The sequence below is a fragment of the Diceros bicornis genome, chromosome 35 (genome assembly GCF_020826845.1).
Source record: "Diceros bicornis minor isolate mBicDic1 chromosome 35, mDicBic1.mat.cur, whole genome shotgun sequence".
In the NCBI taxonomy this organism is placed as follows: domain Eukaryota; kingdom Metazoa; phylum Chordata; class Mammalia; order Perissodactyla; family Rhinocerotidae; genus Diceros; species Diceros bicornis.
Genome location: NC_080774.1, coordinates 19,599,736 through 19,621,432, shown reverse-complemented (window position 1 = coordinate 19,621,432; position 21,697 = coordinate 19,599,736). Strand labels below are relative to the sequence as shown.

Genomic DNA, 21,697 nt, shown 5'->3' with positions numbered 1-21,697 from the left:
CGGCAGCCCTAGAAAATGAACACACCCCTTCCTCTCCTGGCTCCCCCCTACTCATGCAGAGCTCCCCCTCCAGCCTGGGCTACAGGCGGCCCCCAGACACGGGCTCCCAGAGCCCCTCATTGAAACTGATGTCAGCAATCGGGAAGGAAAGCAGCGATGGAGAACTGGTGGCCCCTCCCGTGATTTTGTTTGGGTGTTGGGTTTTTTGGAGGGAGGAGGAAAGAAGGTTGTGCACTATTTTATCAGAATTAGTTGCCAACATTTAGGCATTAGAAGAACTGCATGGAGCAATGCAGATTCCTGGCTTCTCCAGAAACACAGAGTGGCCTGGCCCGGGGGCCCGCTTCCCGTGTGGGGACGTGGGCAGGAGCCGCACGGTGCGCCTGGGGACCGGATCCGTCACATTCCGCCCGATCCCTGCAGCCCTGGCCCAGACCATGCCCGGGCCTCCGCAGGCGGCTGAATCCACGACCGTCCGGGAACCAGGCAGCCCGCTCACTGGTCACACACTCCCGGTCACCGACTGCGTCCAGGCCCTGCACCAGGAGCTGGACAGAGATGGCATTGCCATGGCCCCCACCCGAGCACACTGGAGGGACCTGCTCGACCCCACGTGCCTATCGTCCATCAGTCTGCACCTCGCTTCTTGGCTCGGCCTTCAATACCTTCATCATACGGCCTCCACAGTCCTCAGCCACGCGTGGACCCTTGGCCTCACAGCCTTTGCTCAGGCAGGGCCTTCCGCCATGAATGCCCTTCCAACTGGAAATTCAACCATCTGTCCAGCCCAGAGCAGACAGCAGGTCCCCAGGAAGCCCTCTGAGCAGGCAGGAGTCACCGACCCCTCCATGGGTACATTAGGGTACCCGGTGTGACAACAGCCTGCCTTCCCCACAGGGCTGGGAGCTCCCCACGGGCAGGGCCTGGGTCACCTCGGAGGTCCCAGGGCCTGCACACAGCCCAGCGCTTAGTAGCTGCTCTGTCACCGTTTCCTGAAGGACAGAGGGTCCCCACCTCTCCCAGCACCAGTCCCGCTGACGAAGAAATCACACTAGGATCTGGGCATCCACGGCACCCCAAGGGCAGACCTACTGTGTGCACAGCCTCCAAAAGGGGCCCACAGAAGCCATACGCATGCCCCTGGCTTCCAGCAGTTGACAACTCCCCAAAGGGTCAGGGCACAGACAGAGCAGAAGGCTGTCCAAGGGGGAAACTGAGCCCCAGGGAGGGAGAGGCAGCCCGGGGTGCAGGGGAATGGTGTGAGGCCGGAGGCAGACTGCCTGGGTCCAAATCCTCGTCCCAGCCCTAGCCAGCTGTGTGACATTGGCTGGTTATTTAACCTCTCTGTGCCCCCGTCCCCTCGTGTAAAACAGGGCTGAAGAGAGCGTCTGCCCCCCAGGGTCTCGGGGAGGAGGAAAGGAGGTAATTCAGGTAAAGTGCTCAGAGCCCGGCGCTGGGTAAGCGCTCAGAACATCCTGGCATATGGACTTCAGCCACCCCGGTTGGCAGGGCAATAGGAGGGGCCCAGGCTGGGGTCAGCCCGTGAGGACGGGGTTTATCTCCCCCAAACTAGGCACCTCTGAGCCCCTCCCGCCGGGGCAAAGCCAACTTGTGTCATCAACTGCAGGACACGTGAAATCACTTAAAACACACAACTGGACAAAAAAAACCCTTGTGCCCAGCCTGGCCCAGCAGCCGCCCTCAGGCCCCCCACGTGGAGGGGCGCACAGGGCAGGCGGGGCAGGGAAGGGACCCAGGGACGAGGGGCCAGGCCAGTACAAGGGACCGAAGCACGGACACACGCCACAACACGGCTACACCCAGAACACGCTCAGGGAGAGAGGCCAACGGGAAGACCCCGAGCTGGGAGACTCCAGCCACGGGAAATGTCCGGGAAGGGCAATCGACAGGGGCGGAGAGCAGGGCAGAGGCTGCCAGGGGCGGGGGGCGGGGGAGTGGGGAGTGGCTGCCAAGGGGCACGCGGTTTCCTTCTGGAGTTCTGGAACTAGACAGTGGTGATGGTTGTGCAACTTCGTAAATTTACTAAAAACTGTAAGCTGTACATTTAAAACAAGTGAATTTTATAGTAATTACACCTCAATTACACCTCAAATTACACCTCGATAAGCTGTTGGAGAAGGAGGAGGAGGAAGGAGAGAGGGGAGAGGGGAGGAGGCGGAGGAGGAGCCAGCCTTGCAGAGGACGAGGGAAGAGGGAGCAGCAGAGAAAAGCCCGAGGCGGCACGCGCGAGGCCGGCAGCTCCCAGACCCCCGCTGGAGATCTCTCTCCCCACGAACTCGGCGAGCCTTGAAGAGGGGGTGCGAGGCCGTCGCGAGCAGGGAGGTGCACTCAGATAGGCCTGGGTTCAAATCCCAACTCAGATCCCGCCAAACAGCGTCATCCTGGACGACTGGCTTCACCTCTCTCTGCCTCGCTTTCTTCAGATGTAAGACGAGGCTGATGAGAATAACAACAGCAGCAGCAACAGCAGCAATAATAATAATAATTTCTCCCCTCACAGGGCTGTCGTGAGGGCGAGATGCGGTGGTGTCAGAGAAGCCCCGAGCAGATGGCAAGGCTCGTCACTGAAAGCCTTGAGGATTAACAGTGGGGCGGTGGGGACATTGAGTGAGGCTGAGTGAGGCGTGATTCTCGTCCACAGGGAGCTCAGGGTCTGTGGGAGAGAAGCACTTGGGAATAAAGGACAGCACTGGAGGTTAAAGGGCGTGGAGGTCACAGGAAAGGGTGCGATCCTGGAGGGCTTCTTAGAGGAAGTGGCATGGCGCTGAGGCTTGAAATATGACAAAACGTTTCCTTCTCAAGAGACCCTGAGTTCAAGCAGGAGATTCAGCATCTCTGGAAATACATCTGCTTCAGTCAGGAATGCCATTTCTATATTCTCAGGGCTCTTGTTGGGGGCTACCCACCCCCCAGACACACACCTACCCCACACTTCTTTTAGAAATATAATAAAAACAGATTTTTTTCCCACAAAAAACTCATTTCTTGAGAAGAGAAGCATCATCAGTGAAAACAACGGGGCTGCCAGGGCTATGAAAGCTGCAGAAGAATGTCCCCCCTCAGCCCGGCAATCTCATGTCAGGTTTGTGAAACAGAAACTGACCAGGGACTTGATGGGGAACGGAGCTGAGCAACACATGTGCTAAAATCAGTGGCACTGTAGTAAAAGAAAACCTAAACGGCCATGGAAATCCCGGCTTTCTCAGGTTTAGAGGGAAGGCTCTAACAGAGAAGGGGTTAAAAACTAATAATAAAATGAAATGTTGAACACAGATCGCCCCCACCCCGCCCCCTGGTGGTCACTGGGAGCACTGCACAAGGAAACGTGGCGCCTTTAACCTGGAAGGAGGAATTACAGTAGAAACCGTCCCCCCCAGGACACTCAGGTCATTTCTGACGCCCCCGGAACGTGGAGGCTTCTGAACGAGTCCGACAGCCCTGGACCGAGTCCGCCCGTGGCACCTGCCCACTGTGCGAGCCCAGGCCAGGTCCCTTTGCTTCCAGCCTCAGTTTCCCCAGGATTCGTGGCAAGGATTCAGTGAGATAACGGGTGTGAAACAGACTGCCAGTACCTCGTGTGTTAGCTGAAGGCTAAATTAAAAAAAAATTTTTTTTCCTCCAACATATAAAAATGGTGAGATTTCACGTTAAGATCATCGGTTTTGCCTGAAACAATGGATGGCCCGGCCACCATGGGCGGGGACGGGCCGGAAAGCAGCAGCCCCCGTCCCCTCCCCGTGTGTCACTAACTCCCCAGCCCTGCCGGCCTGGCCTCTGAGTGTAGTCCTGACGCAGAATCTCCAGGGGACGCCCCGGCCACTCCAGAGCCAGAAGCCCCGAGGGGACCCAGGTGCGGTGTCTGAGGCTGGGCACTTAGTCACCAGAGCGGGGGACTTGCGAGCAGACGGAGTGGGACTCAGTCCTGGGAACTCTGCCCTCCTGAGTCAATTCTCCATTTACCCTCCCAGCCCTCCTCTCTGCTCAGGGACTAGGGGCCACCCTGGGAGCACGGGGGGCCCCTCCCAGGAACTATGTGGCAAGGACAACAAGCCTCTGTTGCAGCGCAGCTGTTAAGCCTCCTGGCAGGTGCTCAGGCTGAGCCCTCACCTGGTTGCCCTTCCTGCCTCTCTCTACCTGGCCAACTCCTCCCCACCTGTCAAGACTCGGCTTTGGTTGTACCCCAAACCTTTCTGGCTCCCCCATACCCAAGTCAAGGGAGACTAATCCCTCAGCTCCTACATCAGGTTAGTGCCATCTGTCTCCCCTACTGGGCTGTTCACGCTCCGTCTCTCTCACTCACTCATTCATTCAGCAAACATTGACTGGGCATCAATTCTGTACTGATGACACGGAAGTAAATACAGGAGTCAAGAGCCCTGCAATCCTGCAGTTCTCCTTTGAGGCAGGGAGACCAGAACTCCAAAAACAAATATATAATAAGTGCAGATTTAGGTCGGAATGGTGAAGAAATTCAACCAGGACCATGGTTGAATGATGGTAGTGTTCGTGAGAACCCCAAAAAGTGGAAGCAACCCCACTGACCATCAACCAACACGTGGATAAGCAAAATGTGGTATGTTCACATCAGGGAATATTATGCAGCCATAAAAAGGAATGGAGTGCTGACGCCTGCCACAGCACGGATGAGCCTTGACCACATACACTAGCGCAAGAAGCCAGACGTGCAAGCACAAATACCCTATGGTTCTGTTTATATGAAGCACCTAGAATAGGCAGATTCACAGAGACAGAAAACAGAAGAGTGTTTGCCTAGGGCTGGAGGGGGTTTGGGGGTGGCAGCTAACGGGTACGGCTTTTTTGGGGAGTGAGAAAAATGTTCCAAAGGTGATTGTGGTGATGGTTACACAACTCTGTGAACAAACTAAAACCCACTGAATTGTACATTTTAATGGGTGACTTGTATGACACATGAATGGTATCTCAATAAAGCTGTTACATTAAAAAAAGTAAGTCAAGTTCAAGAAAAATATTAACTAAGTATTAGTCCAGGTGGTTCATACATATGAAAAATCCTCGAGGTGACACAAGGATGAGTGGAGTGTGAGAAACACCAGATTCATGCATGAGGTCATCCCAGCAGAGGCTCCACGTGGTTCAGATCCCGGCCCCAGCACCTCCCAGCTGAGGGATGCGGGTGAGTGACTTCACCTCTGGGCCTCAGCTTTGTCATCTGGAAAATGGGAACAAGAACAGGCCCCCACCTCATACAGTCACACGAGAACGAACTGAGCACAGTGCCTGGCACATCTCAGGGGGCGGGTAAATGACAGCATTATCGAGGAGGGGACTGGGCACCGGGCACCGACTACTACCGGGCGCCTGGTTTCTCTCGGGGATGATGAAAATCTTCTAAAATTGATCGTTTGATGGATGCACGACTTTGTGCGTTTACTAAAAGCCACTGAATTGTACACTTAAAAAAATGACAGGGTCCAAAATTAAACACACTCTTACCATAAGATCCGGCAATCACACTCCCTGGTATTTACCCAAAGGAGTTGAAACTAAGGTCCACACAGAAACCTGCACACGGATGTTTATAGCAGCTTTATTCACAATTGCCAAAACCTGGAAGCAACAAGATGCCCTTCAGTAGGAGAATGGATAAACAAACTGTGGTGCATCCAGACAATGGAATATTATTCAGCACTGAAAAGTTATGAGCCATCAAGACATGAAAAGACATGGAGGAACTTCTAATGCATGTTACCAAGTGAAAGAGACAATCTGAAAAGGCTACTTACTGTGTGACTCCAACTGTATGACATTCTGGAAAAGGCAAAACTATGCAGACAGTAAAGGGATCAGCGGTTGCCCGGGGTTAGGGTGGAGAGAGGAGTGAATAGGGGGAGCACAGAGGATTTTTAGGGCAGTGAAGCTACTCTGTATAATACCATAATGATGGACACATGTCATTGTCCACTTGTCCAAATCCATAGAATGTTCAACATCGAGAGTGAACAGCAATGTCAACTACGGACTCTGGATGATTACAAAGCGTCAGCGTAGGTTCGTCCATTGTATCAAACGTCCCTCTCTGGTGGGGGAGGGTGATAATGGGGGCGACTATGCATGTGTGGGGGCAGGGGGTATATGGGAAATCTCTGTACCTTTCTCTCAATTTTGCTGTGACCCTAAAACTGTTCTAAAAAAATAAAATCTTAAGAAAACAGATGGGTGTCCTACTTCATTCATTCCACAAATACATGCTGTGTGCCTACTATGCACGGGCACCACACTCGGTGTTCCCTGCCTCTCAGAGCCTCCACTCTGATGGGGGAGGCAGACCCTGGGGGACGGGAGGATACTGCCTGTGACCACAGGTGTGCTGGGAGAGAAGAGTGGGGACCAGAGGACCTTAGACACATGGCCCCAGGGAAGGCCCCGCTGAGAGGTGTCATTTGAGCTGCGAGAGGCCTTGAGAAGAGAGAAATGGAGGGAGGGAAGTGAGGAAGGAATCTGGAGGGGAGCAAACAGCACGTGCCAAGGCCCCGGGGTGGAAACATGCCTGGCATGTTAAGAGAACATTCTGGAGGTCCGTGTGGCTTGCGTGGAGCGAGCACAGGACGTGTGCTAGGAGAGGAGGTCACACAGGTGGCCAGGGGCCAGGCCACACAGTCTGGCAGGCCATCATGTGGACAGTGGATTGGATCCTGAGTATAAATGGAATTTCATCCTCCAGGAACAGATGTGAATCTGACCTCTCTCTAGCGCACAGTGGGTGCTCAGTCAGAGTGTGGGGCCCTCTGGTGTGTCTCCATAGGTTGTGACAGGTGAAGTAAGTGACTGCAACTATTAGCAGTTCAAAGTGCATACATCTGCTAATGATTTAGTTTCCAAAAAAAACGTGAGTCAAGATGACCCCACTATTAGCATCGTTCTCACACAGCGGCATTTCTACATAATGCCTCAAGGAAGAGAGACAAAAAAGGACTAGATCACCCTCACTCTCTGGGCCTCCGACTCCTCGCCTGTGACACGGCGGCCATGCGTCGTGGGACTAAACGGGTTAACGCGGGACAAGGTGAACGCGCCCCCCAGCAATCCCACGCAGCTCCACGAGGGGGCGCGCGCCACGCTGCCCGCCGGCCCCAGGAGGGAGGCTCTGCCCGGAGAGCAGGTGTCCTGTCCATCATCGGCCTCCTGCAGGCGGGGCTGCACCAGCCGGGCCCCCCGCGGCCTCAGACACGGGAGTCCACTGATCCCCGGGAGCTCCAGTGGCCCCACTGAAACAGAATCCCGCCCAAGTCCTTCCACGGGGGGATCCTGCCCCCGAGAGCCGCCCCTACCCCTCCCCAGCACAACGGGATGAGTCCACAGGCCAGAATTCCATCGAGCTGTTGCTGTTTCTTCGCTGTGTGTCCTTGGGCCAGTCACCTCCCCTCTCTGAGCCTCAAGTTCAGCATCGCTAAAATGGGCATCTTCCTAGGACCTCAGGATTTAGTGAGGTCACTTACGGGGAAAAGTGCCAGAAAATGGCCCTCGACAAGCCTCATAAGGGTCCAGACCTCAGTTTCCTCATCTACAACGTGGTGACAATGAATACCCATCTCTTGGAGTTTGCAAGGATTACATGGGATAATGGAATAACGTTCGTAGCATGCTTAGCACAGTGTCTGCCACATAAAAATCCAAAATATACAGTCACAGTAATAACAGCAAACACTTATGAAAAGTTTGTCACTTGCAGAGCGACACCTGCTAGTGACACCTACTGCTCATAGTGCCTTAATTCATCTAACCTCACTGCATTTCTAACAAGTAGGCTCTATGATTATTCCCGTTTTACAGATGGGGAAACTGAGGCACAGAGATGTTAACCCACTCAAGGTCACACCTGTTAGGGAGCAGAGTGGGGATTCAAACCCAGGCCATCTGGCTTAAGATATGTGCTCTTTTCTGTACGCGTACTACACTTCAATTTAAAAAATTATTTTCCAGGCAACAAAAGAAAAAGTAGATAGATATATTGGTCTTCATCGAAATGAAAAATCTTTGTGCATCAAAGAACACTATCAAGAGGGTGAAAAGACAACCCACAGAATGGGAGAAAATATTTTGCAAATCGTGTATCTGATAAGAGATGAATATCCAGAATATATATATATATATATATATATATATATATATAATACTCCTACAACTCAACAACAGAAAAACAAGCGACCTGATTCAAAAATGGGCTAAGAAGATATACAACTGGCCGATAAGCTCGTGAACAGATGCTAAACATCGTTAGTCATTAGGGAAATGCAAATCAAATCCACAGTGAGATAGCCACCACTTCACACCCACTAGGATGGCTATCATTTAAAGAGAAAATAACAAGTGTTGGTGAGGATGTGGAGCCATCAGAACCCTGTGCATTCCTGGTGGGAACGTAAAATGGTGCAGCCTCTGTGGAAGACAGTCTGGTGGTTCCTTAAAAAGTTAAACATAGAATTACCATATGTTTTTTGAGCAATTCCACTCCCCAGTATATACTCAAAATAACTGAACAGGAACTCAGATACTTGAACATCAATGTTCACAGCAATATCATTCATAATAATCACAAGGTAGAAACAACCCAAGCGTCCATCAACAGACGAATGGATACACAAAATGTGGTCTATCCACACAATGGAATATTATTCAGCCTTAAAAAGGAATGAAGCACTGACATGGGCTACAACATGGATGAGCCTTGAAGGCATATGCTAAGTGAAATAAGCCAGACACAAAAGGACAAATACTGTATGATTCCCTTTATATGAGGGACCTAGAAGAAGGAAATTCACAGGGACAGAAAGCAGAGTAGAGGTTACCAGGGGCTGGGGGAGGGGGAATAAGGAGTTAGTGTTTTCTGTTTGGGATGATGAAAAAGTTCCAGAAATGGACAGTGGTTATGGCTGCCAATGTGGTGAGTGTATTTAATGACACTGAATAGGATGGTTAAAATGGTATATTTTATGTTATATATATTTAACCACGGTGCATTTCTTTAATGGTCTTGGCGGGACTGCTGCCACCGCCCCCTAACTGGCCTCCCCGCTTCCGGCTTACCCTCTCCCGCCCCCTTTCTGCAATGCCCACTAGAGGGCGCTCCAGGCCGCACCTCTGATGGTACATAACCCCCGTCATAACTTTCCCCGGCTCCTCGGCGCCTCTGGCAGGCCCAACACCAAGCCTCTTATTCTGACCCTGAGGGTCCTTCTCATCCTGGGCCTTGGTGACCTCCTCCTGCGTCATCCCCACCACTCCCCAGGTGACCCCCTCGCAGCCCCATGTTCTCCCATGCCATTCCCCCACCTGATTCCCTTCCTCTCGGCAAATTCCTTCTTCCACTGAATCTGGCTCTGACATTGTTCTGGATTGCTCCACAGGCTATGATACCTCCCTCCTCTGTGCTCATTGAAGCAGCCTGTGCTGACCCCAAACCAGCCTCTTCACAGCGGCCAGCAAGGCCTGGTGTGATGTGACCCTGCCAACTCCCTCACTCCTCATTCTCTCCACTCCAGCCCCAATGCCATCATCATCATCACTACCATTATTAGTAGCACTACCAAACACAACGAGCCCCAGGACCTTTACACGTGCTGTTCCCTCCACCTGATGCTCTCCCTCTGATTCTTCCACATGGCTGGGTCTTCCTCCAACGTCTCAGCTCAAATGTCACCTGCTCAGAGATGCTCTCTCTGACCCCTAATACAAAATAGCCCCCAACCACCCTTTTCCCCAGCCATCTTGATTCCCAACACCCTATTTTATTTTCTTCATAGCACTTGGTGCCATCTGAAAGTCTCTCTTTTGAGTCTGGCTTCTTGTTTAATGTCTGTCACCCCACATTAGAGTGTGAGTTCAGGAGGGCAAGAACCACATACATCTTGTTCACTGCTGTACCTAAAGGGCCACGACACATAGTAGGTGCTCAATAAATATCTGCTGAATGAATGAATGGGTGAATAAATGAATGAATATTTATCATCCTGGATTATTTAATTACTTGTTTATAGTCTATTAATGTGAGCAATTTGAGGACAGAAATTAACTTATTTATCTTTATATCCTTAGAGCTTTGTATGTATTAATAACTGGGTAGAGGATGGATAGATAGATGGATGGAAGGATGGAAGGATGGATGGATGGGTGGGTGGTTGGGTGGGTGGATGGAAGGATGGATGGATGGATGGGTGGTTGGGTGGGTGGATGGAAGGATGGAAGGATGGATGGATGGGTGGGTGGTTGGGTGGGTGGATGGAAGGATGGATGGATGGATGGGTGGAAGGATGGATGGATGGGTGGATGGAAGGATGGATGGATGGATGGATGGATGGATGGATGGATGGATGGAAGGATGGATGGATGGATGGATGCATGGGTGGGTGGATGGATGGGTGGGCCTGATAGGTGGTTGAGTGGGTGGGCAGGTGGGTAGATGGGTGGGTAGACACGTGGGTGCAGAGATAACTACGTAAATGGATGAATACAAAATACTCCCAATACAAAATCTCAGGCACAACCGGTCACTTGAATTTTAAAACCTAGGAAACAAAAGCTTTCTGGTCTGGCTGGTTTTAATCCAGAAAAGGAACTTGAATCAGCTGAGACGTAAATTACCCCGTCTTCCCCAGCCCTGTCCCCCCAGCGGTGAAAGGCAAGAAGCCATTAACACACGGGCTGAGCCACGGGTCAGAGGATTCCTGGGCTTCCTAAGAGCCCAGCGCTGTCCAGTCTCTCACCCCTCAGCCGTCTGCTCACCCTCCTAAAGCTAGGGCGACATCCTGGCTCACCCAGGCAGAGAGGGCCACCCTGGCCTCTGGGCCAGCCCCCCCCAGCCTGTCTCTCCCACCTCAGCCTTCCCTCCCTTCTCTGAGCCCTGCGCCCAGCAGACAGGGGGCCTTGGAGGCGGGGAGTCCGTCTTCCCATCCTGAAGCCCAGTGCCCAGCACACAGCTCACGTCGCAGCACCCAGATGCTGGGCAGAATGATTCTCCCTCTTGTCCCGTGCCCTGGTTTGGAGGCCCAAGGCTTCCTTACCCAGGACCTGACGCTTCTCATTTTCTTTCGGACTCTGTGATACCAGCGCTGTCTGTGGAATGATCAACGGCCATTTCCAACTTGGCCAACGTCCATGACAGAGGCTGGAAGACCTGACTTTCCCAGACCCTCTTGCTGCGAGCAGTGGCCACGTGACCCAGCTCTTGCCCAGGACGTGTAAGTGCAAGTCTCCTGGGGGCTCCTGGGAAAGCTTTGGCTTGCTGCCAGACTCAGCTGACAGGGCCCCTCTGCCTTCCCACTTCTTCCTGCCTGAAGGTGGACCTAGGGCCTGGAAAAGTGGCAGCCACCTTGGGACCATGAGGCATGAAGCAGAAGGAAAAGCCCAAGAGACTCTCAGAGACGCTGAGCCAAAGCCAGCGGCTGCCCACCTCTGGCCGTCTTGCTGTGGGAGGCAGATCAGCCCTTTCAGTTAAGTCAGTGAGCCACCCTCCTGACGCATGTTCAATTCCACACGCCGTGAACACAGGCCCACCATCATACATGGGAACGCCAAGCAACAGCTTATGGCGAGGAGAGCCCACATCCTAGGCAAATAAAAAACCGTAAAATCTTTATGCACGGCTTGTTTTCTAAGCACAATCTTTGATGAGTTATTTCTAGCAGTTCATATATGGTTTTTCATTTCCATTTTTTCCTTCCTTTTTTTTTTTTTGTGAGGAAGACCAGCCCTGAGCTAACATCCATTGCCAATCCTCCTTCTTTTTTCCCCTCCCCCCCCCCCAAAGCCCCAGTAGATAGTTGTGTGTCATAGCTGCGCATCCTTCTAGTTGCTGTATGTGGGACGCGGCCCCAGCATGGCCAGAGAAGCGGTGCGTCGGTGCACGCCTGGGATTTGAACCCGGGCCGCCAGTAGCAGAGCGCGTGCGCCTAACCGCCAAGACACCCGGCCGGCCCCTTCCCTTTCTTTTTGAACCCCCAGTCAACCCACTGAACTTCAAAGAGAATCTCTAACCAGGACCAGCGATGTGTCCACTGGGGGCCACCTCAAGAGCTCCCTCCTATCTCCAGCTGACTGCATTCACAAGAATTACTATTCTTGTCATTAGACTCCATTTTTCCTCCCCTTCCTCCAGCCATATAATAAAGTCACCAGGCTCCAATGCTGTCGACCCTTCCGCCACGGCCCTGGCCGATCCTCGTACGAAGACGGCGGCACGATGACGGAGCGGCCAGCAGGTGGCGCCACCTCTGGAAACAGGAACCACAGCTCCATCAGCACGAGATGAAATGTACCTCCTCCTTTCCTCACGTCTCATTCATAACATGCAGACGGCTATTCGCCAGAAGGAAGCCTGAAACCCGCAAACGCTCCACCTCGGCCAGACCGGGCTAGCCACGGGCCCCCAAACCGCCTCTCGCACCAGCCCAGCCGCACGCCTCTGCATATGCTGGCCTCCCTCCCGCACGCCCTCCGCGCCTCCCTCACCTGATCAGACCCTCCCGCGCCACCCTCAGCCCCCCAGACTGGTCCCCGGGGGCTGAGCGAGAGGAGCCCTAGGGCCCCCTCACTCAGGGCCTGGCGCACAGCAGGCCCACGACGGAACAAAGTTATCACTAAATGAAAATGAGCCAGCAAATGCTGACCAGTGGGTTTGGGGATTTGGGAGAACGTTCTCCAGGTTACCAGAGGCCCGCCGCCTGCCCCATCGCAGGGAACCCCCACAGCTGGTGGATCTGCGCCCTCAGACATGGGAGGGGCCCCTGGGGACAACTGTGGCGCAAGGCCACCGTCCACAGCCGAGTCACCGTGTTTTATGATCCCTGCATGAGTGCAGACCAAAGGCTCACTTCATGAGGAGAGGAGGGTGCGCCCACCCGAGGACGGGGGAGGGAGGGGGCCCGGCGTGGGGCTCTGATTCACCGCGAGGTCCTGAGGGTACCCGCGAAACGCACAAGGGAGGGGGAAGTGCAGCGAGCACTGGCCAGGGAGTCAGGAAGGCGGAATCCCAGTCCCAGCTCTGCCCGGGCTGCTGCGGGACCCTGGACAAGACACCTCCCCTCAGCGGGCCTCGGTTTCCCCAACTGCACAAACACTCCTAAGACTGGGGATGATCTCCTGTCCCAGCAGTAGCTCTTCAAGAGAACGTAGGGGGGGGGAAACCTGACAGCAAATAGTAATTACCAACACAATAACAGCAGCTAACACTCCTCAGGCAACTTCAGCCGGCATGGAGCCAATGCTTTATAAGCATCATCTCCTTTCAGCTCCATCCTCCCGCCACGCCACAAAGCAGGGAGCTGGGAAGTTCAGCAGACGGGTAGGAGTTTGGACCCCAGACTCAGACCTTGGGAGAGGTACTTAATGGCTCGGAGCCTCAGTTTTCCCATCTGTAAAATGGGGACAATACTACGGCTCACTGTAAGCATCGTAAGCGTCAGGCATTATTATTACTATGAGTCCCCATTCTGCAGAGGAGGAAGGAGAGGTCCCCAGTGGGAACTCACCGTTCACTGCCTCTATTAAGTGGCTGCAGGCTGACCAGCCCGTGGTTCAGCCCGTGTGGGCGGGGCTATGCAAATGAGCAGGGCCTCCGCCCCGGCAGGTCCCAGGCACCCCTCAGGGGGCGGTGGCAGCAGCAGAACAGCTGGCGGCCAACCCTGGGCTGAACTAACATCACTGTCTCAGCCCCGGGCACAGCGTGTCTCGTTGCCTGGTGCAGCTAATGCACCGAGCACTGCAGGCCCAAGGGGAGAGAGGGGCTGGCAGGGGCAGGGAACAAGCCAAGAGCACAGTCCCGCAGCAGGAAGGTCCCAGGTCCAACGCTGGAGGCGAAACGGGCCTGGTTTCCACTCCAGCGCCCCCACTCGCTAACTGTGTGGCCTTGGGCAGGTGGCTTAACCTCTCTGAGCTGGTTTCCTCCTCTGCAAAATGAGATTCATTCTCTCTAACAAGGGGGCAGAATGGGGACTGACAAGGCCTGAGACAGACTCCAAACGTGGAGATGAACCTGAACTGGAAACCAGCGGCACGAAGTCATTAATCAGAACAGTGGGGAGAGGCATAGCAGACGCGCGCCCCTGACCCCGCCCCCAGACACCTCCCAGAGGACAAAATGCAGATCTGACCACTGCCAGGAGGAGGGGCGGCCAGCAGGGCCAAGGGCTCAGGACCCCAGTCTCCACCTGGACGGTCACCGTGGCCAAGTCAGGCCCTCTCTCTGGGCCTCAGTTTCCCCATCTATGACACGAGTTGGACTAGGTGAGAGAAAAGGGAGAGGAGGGAAGGGGGAGAAAGGAGGAGGGAAGGGGGAGAAAGGAGGAGGGAGGGAAAGGAAGGCGGAAGAGAAGGAGAGGAGGAGGAAGGAAGAGGCGGGTGAGGAGGAGGGAGGAGCCAGCACAGCCAGGCCTCAGGCAGGGATTTACTCTTCTGAGTGCTCAGTGATCGCAGGGACCGCTCACAGAAATACCCCAGAGGCCAGAGACGGCACCCTCATTGTACAGAAGGAAAAACTGAGGTTTGTGAGGTCCATCCCGTCACTGGCCCAAGGGCCCACCATGGCAGAGCTGGAGCTTGAACCCACCTCTCTCAGCCTCCAGAGCCCAGCGTTAGGTACCCCCAGTTGGGCTTTTGGAAAAGTGAGCTGAACACCACCACCTCCTGGTGGCCACTCCCCAGAATTGCAGGTGTGAGTCCCAAAAGTGGAAAAGTGAGGTCTGACACCCCCAGCCCTACCGGGTTCAGGCTGAGTACCCCCTGCCATCCACCTCTGGAGGAGGTGAGAGCAAGCAGGCAGCAACAGGGCAGGGGCCTCGGGGGCCAGAGGAGGGAGCCAAGGCGAGCCACACGAGGACTCCAAGGACAAAGGCTCCTCAACGACAGAGGGTAGAAGAGGAGGAGCCAGGCAGTCAGGGAGGACACCAGCAAGCAGACTATAAAAAGGCAGGTCTTAAATGCCTTCTCCCCATAACCTTTGTCTTCACACACACACACACACACACACACACACACACACACACGGAAGTTCAAGTACAATCAGATAAGCTGAGTCAGTGCCACCTGAGAGGGAACGGAGACAAGCGTAAGAAAGAAATCTTTAACAAAAACCCAGGCAGGTTTCGAATGTGTGCGAGTCTGTGGCTGAGATCCGAACACTCGGGGAAGCTTCCTGGGCTGCTCGGCAGACACCTCGCCAAGGTCTGAGCTCCTCCTCTGCTCTGTCACCTCCAGCCCTGCAATGTTCACCCTGTTGTCGCCGTTCTCCCCTCTGGTCCTGGCACAAACCCTGCCAGGGGCGTTGTCTTCACCCCCATGTTACAGAGGAGGAGACCGAGGTTCAGGGATGTGAAGTTTCTTGCCCGTGGCCACAAAGCTAGAAGGGATGGACCTAGGATTTCAATGCAGAATTTCATGTCCCCAAGACGCGAGACCAGGCACGGAGATCACTGAAACGCACCGAGGTGTGCAGTCAGAGGACCTCGTGAGAGAACTAGCGTCACCTCAGTAAAGACACACCCATCTCAGACGCCCCCCTGTGGGGCCTGGAACCCAGAAGGGACTTCATGAGCAAGTACAGAACTCAGCAGATCTCCAAATACCATGGCACGAATGTCCAAAAAAAAAAATTCCAAACAAATAAATCGGAAGTGGGGAACCCTTGGAACCCACCTGGGGACACTGAGGCTCTGAAGGAACGAGCTTCCCCAGGGGGCTGCTGCCTCATTTACCCACCTCCTCCCACAAGGGAAGAAACAGGCCAAGGAGACACAACTAAGTGACAGCTAAATGGGGACTCAAAAACAAGAATAATAATAATAATGGTAACGATGACACTTATTAAAGTGTTTCTGTGGACCCGGGACCATGCTAAACACGTCCCTCATTACCTCATCTGGGCCCCACGTCAGCCCTGAGAAGTACATACTGCTATTATCCCCACTTTCCAGATGAGGAAACTGAGGCCAGACGCCTGACTGCACGCAGACCTAGGATTTGAACCCAGGCCATCAGGCTCCTTCCAGCTTAACACTGCCTCCCTCCCATCGTTCCCACGACTATCAGTTATCGTCCGAATTACTGTGTGCTGAGCCCTACACACAATCTTACTCCATTCTCTCAACAGCGTGAAAGAAATAGGAATCATGATCCTGTTTTCCAGGTGAAGAAATTAAAGTGCAAAGAAATTAAGTAAATTGCTCCAAGAGGCTGCCAGGGGACGGCACTGGGATTCGAACCCAGGACTTTCGGACCCCAGCACACGTTCTCGTAACCGCGCGGTGCCACGCAGCTGGGGTTACGTCTCCGCACGGGGCCGAAAACCCGAGGGGAGGGAAGGCTTCCCCGGCAGAGCCACCGGGCGCCCTGCACGTCCCGACCCGCAGCACAGCCAGTCAGACAGCACCAGCCTCCCGGACGGGCGCCTGCCCTTCCTCGGCCCCTCGGGCCCCCGGGCCAGCCCTGGCTCTCCGCTCGGCCACCTTCCCAGCCGGGTCCGATACCAACACCGTGTGCGAGTTCCACCCCGGCCAGGCCAGCATCACTCACCACGAGGGGCCCGCTCCTCCTGTCCTTGCAGAAGCTGTGGCTTCTCTGGGGGCCCGAGGCCCCAGGGGACACGGGCCACAGCGCCTGCTCATTGTCCTGGAGGGCATCCTCCCTCCCCGGGTCCTGCGGTGGCACCTGAGGCACAGAACACAAGGAAAGGACATTACTGGGGCTTCCGCATTTGCAGGAAGAATATGTTGCACCAAGAGAGTCCATTCTGTACCAAAACCGACAGAGGAGAAAATTAAAGCACCAGAACCCCCCGCCCCATGGCGGTCCCCCTCAATGATGAGAGGTAAATATGTAGAATCAGCAGGTCTGGGTTCAGCCCAGCCTCAGCCACTTAGTGACTGTGTGACCTCAGGTGAGTGCCTTAACCTCTCTGAGCCTTGACCATGTGGGAAAAGACCAATAATAACAGTACTCACCTTCCAGGTTCATGGGAGAACCAAGTAAGAAACAGCACACAGAAAGTGTGTGACCCAGTGCTGCCACCAGGGGGCAGACGTGCGTGAGTCCTGGAGGCCTGGCTTGCTCCCCTGAGTCTCCCCCACGCCTGGCACGTGGGGAGCCCTCGAGGAGTTAGCCAGCCACATTACGCCACTGGTGACTTTTGGTGGCCTCATTTTAGACACCTCTCCATGCATCCAGACACATGCACATATGCACAGATATATACGGAAATGGTACATGAATAGAATGGAACTAGATATGCTGCTCTGAATCCTGTCATTTTTTTCCAGTTATATATATAGGGGATACATGCACAGGCCAGCAAATACAGGACTCTGGAATTTGGATTTTATATGCCTCATACTCTCCCCACATAGACAAGGAAAGGAAGGCCCAGAGAGGGAAGGCATCTGCTTAAGAACACACAGCATGAGTGACAAGCAAGGCTGGGTTCCTGATCCCTTGCCTCACAGCCTCTTTTTTGGACGCCTTATGGTTCTCCACCAGCCTCCCTGGCTGTTCCCTCTCAGCCTCCCCACATCTCAGAGGGATGTCTAAAGGCAGGCATGTCCCGGGCCAGCCACAGAGCCTGGTCTTCTCCTGCGACATCATTTCCTTGGGGCTCTCTCATAATGCCCTGTGGCTTTTAATAAATCCCATTGGTGCACAATCAACTCCCGATTCCTTCTCTCCATGTCTGGACTCCAGACTCGTGGACCCCACTCCACTGCCCGCTCAACCTCTCTACTCACAGCTCACGCTCATCTCAGACTTCACAAGCCCAAAACAGGCCTCTGGAGTCCTCCCCTCCAGGAGCTCCTCCCCCTCGCCCATCGCCCAGCTAGGCCGGCCGAGACCCTCAGGTGGCCCTTCATTCTCCTCCTTCTCCCCCCCATCAACAAGGCTGGGGCTCTGCCTTCAAAACATGCTGCGAACCTCACATCATATACCAAAATCGACTCAAAATAGATCAAAGACCTAAATGTCGGAGCTACAGCTAGAAAACTCTTAGAAGAAAATAGAGGCGGAAATCTTCATGACCTTGGATCAGGCAAGGGTTTCTTAGATAAGGCACCAAAAGCACAAGCAACAGAAGAAAAATAAATTGGATTTCATCAAAATGAAAAGCTTTTATGCCTCAAAGGGCACCATTAAGAAAGTGAAAAGACAACCCACAGAATGGGAGAAAATTTCTGCAAATCGTATGTCTGATAAGGGACTTGTATCCAGAATATATGAAGAATAATTACAACACAATAATAAAAAGACAAATAACCCAATTTAAAAATGGATAAGGGATCTGAATAGGCATTACTCCAAAGAAGGTGTATGAATGGCCAATAAGTACAGAAAAGATGTTCAACAGGAAATGCAGATCGAAACCACAATGAGATACCACTTCATACCCACTAGGATGGCTATAATCAGAAAGACAGATGACAACAGTTGGCCAGGATGTAGGGGAATTAGAAGCCTCACACACTGCTGTGGGATTGTAAAATGGTGCAGTCGCTTTGGAAAACAGTCTGGCAGCTCCTAAAGGTGAAACCTAGAGTCGCCGTATGCCCCAGCGATGCCACTCGTGGGTAGCCACCCAAATATATGAAAACATACGGCCACACAAAAACTTGCACCTGAACGTTCATAGCAGCATTCTTCACAACAGCCAGAAAGTGGAAACCACCCAAATGTCCGTCACCCAACAAATGGATAAATAAAATGTGGTCTAGCCAACAATGGAATATTACTCAGCCATAAAAAGGAATGCAGTACTGATACATGCTACAAGAGTGAACCTTGAAATCATAATGCTGAGTGCAAGAGGCCAGCCACAAAAGACCACATAATATGTGATGCCATTGATATGAAATGTCCAGAAAAAGTGACTCTATAGAGACAGAAAGTAGATTAATGGTTGCCCAGGACTGGAAGGTATTGGGGGGACAGGGAGTGACTGCCAATGGGTATAGGGTTTTCTGGGGGGGTCATGAAGTTATTCTAAAATTGAGTGTGATGATGGTTGCACAACTCTGGGAATATACTAAAAGCCACTGAATTGTACACTTTAAGTGGGTCAACTGCATGGGACACGAATTATATCTCAATAAAGCTGTTACCCAAAAAGAGAAAAAATGCTGCAAACCCCTCCATGTTACCACCCTAGCGTAAGCCCTGTCACCTCTTGTCTGAGGACCACGGCAGCCTGTGCGCTGGCCTCCCTGCCTCCACCCTCCGCCCTCAGTCCACACCCAGAGAGCAGCCGGGGGTCTCTAACACTCAGATCGGGGCGGCCGTGCTCAGGACCCTCTGGTGGCTCCCTTCTGCTCTGGGCCCTGCTCACCTCCCCGTCTCAGCTCCGGCCAGCACCCCCTGTGCCCACTGGGGTCCCTCCAGCCCCCACAGGACCAGCTCGTCCCAAGCTGGGCATGTTCACTTGCCACTCCTGCATCCTCCCCGCAGATCTGGGCCCGGCTGGGTCCCTCCATCACTCAGACGGCAGCCATCAGGCCCTTTCCCATAAGACCTTCCCTGACCGCCCCCTCAGAGTACCCTCCCTCACCCTCTTGGTTTTCTATCTCCCCGGGACTTACCACTCTCTGAATGATCCCACTCGCTCACGTGAGGTCTGTTTGCCCCTCTAGACTGGCGCGGTCAACTAGAACGTTCTGTGATGATGGAGAAGTGGTGTCTGGGCTGTCTAATACAGTCACCATGAGCCCCCCGTGGCTCTTGGGCACTTGAATGTGGTTCGTGCTCCCGAGGGCCTGACTATTTAATCTTGTTTAATTTTAACTAATGTAAATTGAAATAACCACACGCGGCTAGTGGCTCCTGTATGGGTCGGCACAGCCCGATACAGTGGGCTGGACCCACCCAGCAGCCCCGGCACCTAGAACAGGGCCTGGACGGGGTTAGTGCATTTATTAATGTAGGCCACGAGTGGAGGGATGAAGGTTAACCCTGAAGGGCATCCTTCTGATTTCCTCAAACCTCCTTCACATTGGGCCCTGGGCCAGGGTCTTGACTATAGTTATTTTGTGATAAATCTCCATGAAATCTGTGAAGCAGGCACGATTCCCATTCCTCAGATGAGGAAACTGAGGCTCAGAGAGGTCTGGCAAGGTGTCCGGAGTCACACAGCTAGTAAGTCAAAGCTAGGGCCCATTCCGGGTCTGCCCAATTTGCAGTCCAGGGCTGTTTCCAGGCAGAAATCAGATCAGAAAAGTACAGAGGGTTCATCTTCCTAATAAAGAACTCCGAGAACTCAATGGGAAAAGGACCGACCTTCCAAAAGAAGAGTGGGCGGCACATAAGCAAGCTGATAACAGGAAGGAAATACAAATGGCCTCACACAGGTCACAAGATGAGGGGCACTCAGCAGGGGACGAGCTCCGGAAGTCTGAAAACACACCTGGCTGGGAAGACAGGGGCCCTGTCATCGCAGGTGAGGCTGCAAACAGGGCCAGACCCACTGCAGGGCACTCGACACAGTCCTGCAAAATTAGAACCGCCTTCACCCTCAGGCAATTGCTATTCTGGACCGGCGGATACACCTGCGCCGGTGCAAAATGACGTAACCGCATGGTTTGTAAATAGCAAAAGATCCAAAATTTCATTCATCTCTACTACGCAGCCATTTAAAAGAATGAGGACGCTCTCTGGGGGCTGAATCCATTACACGGGAAAAAGGCAGGTGGCAGGTCTGTGGGTTCAGCAGAGATCCTCTACCCAGAATCCCGGAGGAGCTTGTAAAATTATCCAAGAAGGCCCCACCCCCGAGATTCCAAGCTAACCGCCCCGGGGCGAGGCCCCTGCATTGCTGCCTTTTAGGATGCCCTGGGTTACTCCCATACGCAACCAAAGTCTCGACCACTTGCAGAGAATGCTCTCTTTTATGGAAAGGGGAGGCAAAAACAAGAATATGTATTCATATTTGCTTGTATTTTCAGAAAGAAACTCTAAAAGGATTGGGACAAAAAAGAATATAAGTGATTTCTGGATGGGGAGGAAGGTGAGGACGGCAAAGGAGGGGAAGGGGGAATGTATACCCCAGACCCTTGGGTGTTTTTGGAGCCTTGTGAAAATATTCTCTCTTTTGAAACTAAAATAAGTAATTTAACTAAATGAAATACTGTGATTGGGCCTGAGACAAAGTTCTGATGAATGTTAAGTGGAAAAGAAAGAGAGAGACAGTGAGAGAGACAGGGGGGTGGGGAGGGGAGGGTGGTTGGGAAGGAGGAAGGGAGGAATCCCTTTCATTACGGTCACACCCACGCGGGTTGATGAGCAGAACCTCTGTGAAGCAAGAATCCTCACCCACGGGGCAAAGACGCCACATCAAGATGCCGGCTGAAGCCCTGTTTCTAACACAAAAACCCAACCCAACCCCAATGTCCAAGAGTCTGGGTAAAAAGCTATAGGCTCAGTCACAGAATAAAATACTTTGCAGCCATTAAAAATAATAATGTAATTATGCACCTATACTGTTAAGTAAAAAAAAAGGAAGTTGTACGATTTTCTGTAGAATGTTGCTATGTTTCCATAAAACAGTACGTATTTACCTGTATCTCTCTCTGTGTCTAGACCAGGGTTCCTCAGTCTCGGAACCACGTCCATTTGGGGTGGGATGATTCTCTTGGGGGGGGCTGTCCTGTGCATGGTGGGATGTTGAGCGGCGTCC

The 21,697-nt window shown here is 53.1% G+C and overlaps 1 protein-coding gene across 2 annotated transcripts in view; it reads right to left on the bottom strand.

Annotated features, from left to right (window-relative positions):
* Window positions 1-21,697, bottom strand: part of KIAA1671 (KIAA1671 ortholog) — a 138,263-nt gene that overhangs the window by 104,264 nt on the left and 12,302 nt on the right. The window contains exon 4 of one of the 2 annotated variants that reach the window (XM_058531661.1): window positions 16,564-16,698. The exons of the other annotated variant lie outside the window; for it this stretch is intronic. Coding sequence (XP_058387644.1) covers window positions 16,564-16,698 — 135 coding nt within the window. The remainder of the gene's footprint in view (window positions 1-16,563; window positions 16,699-21,697) is intronic. 2 annotated transcript variants of the gene reach the window in all.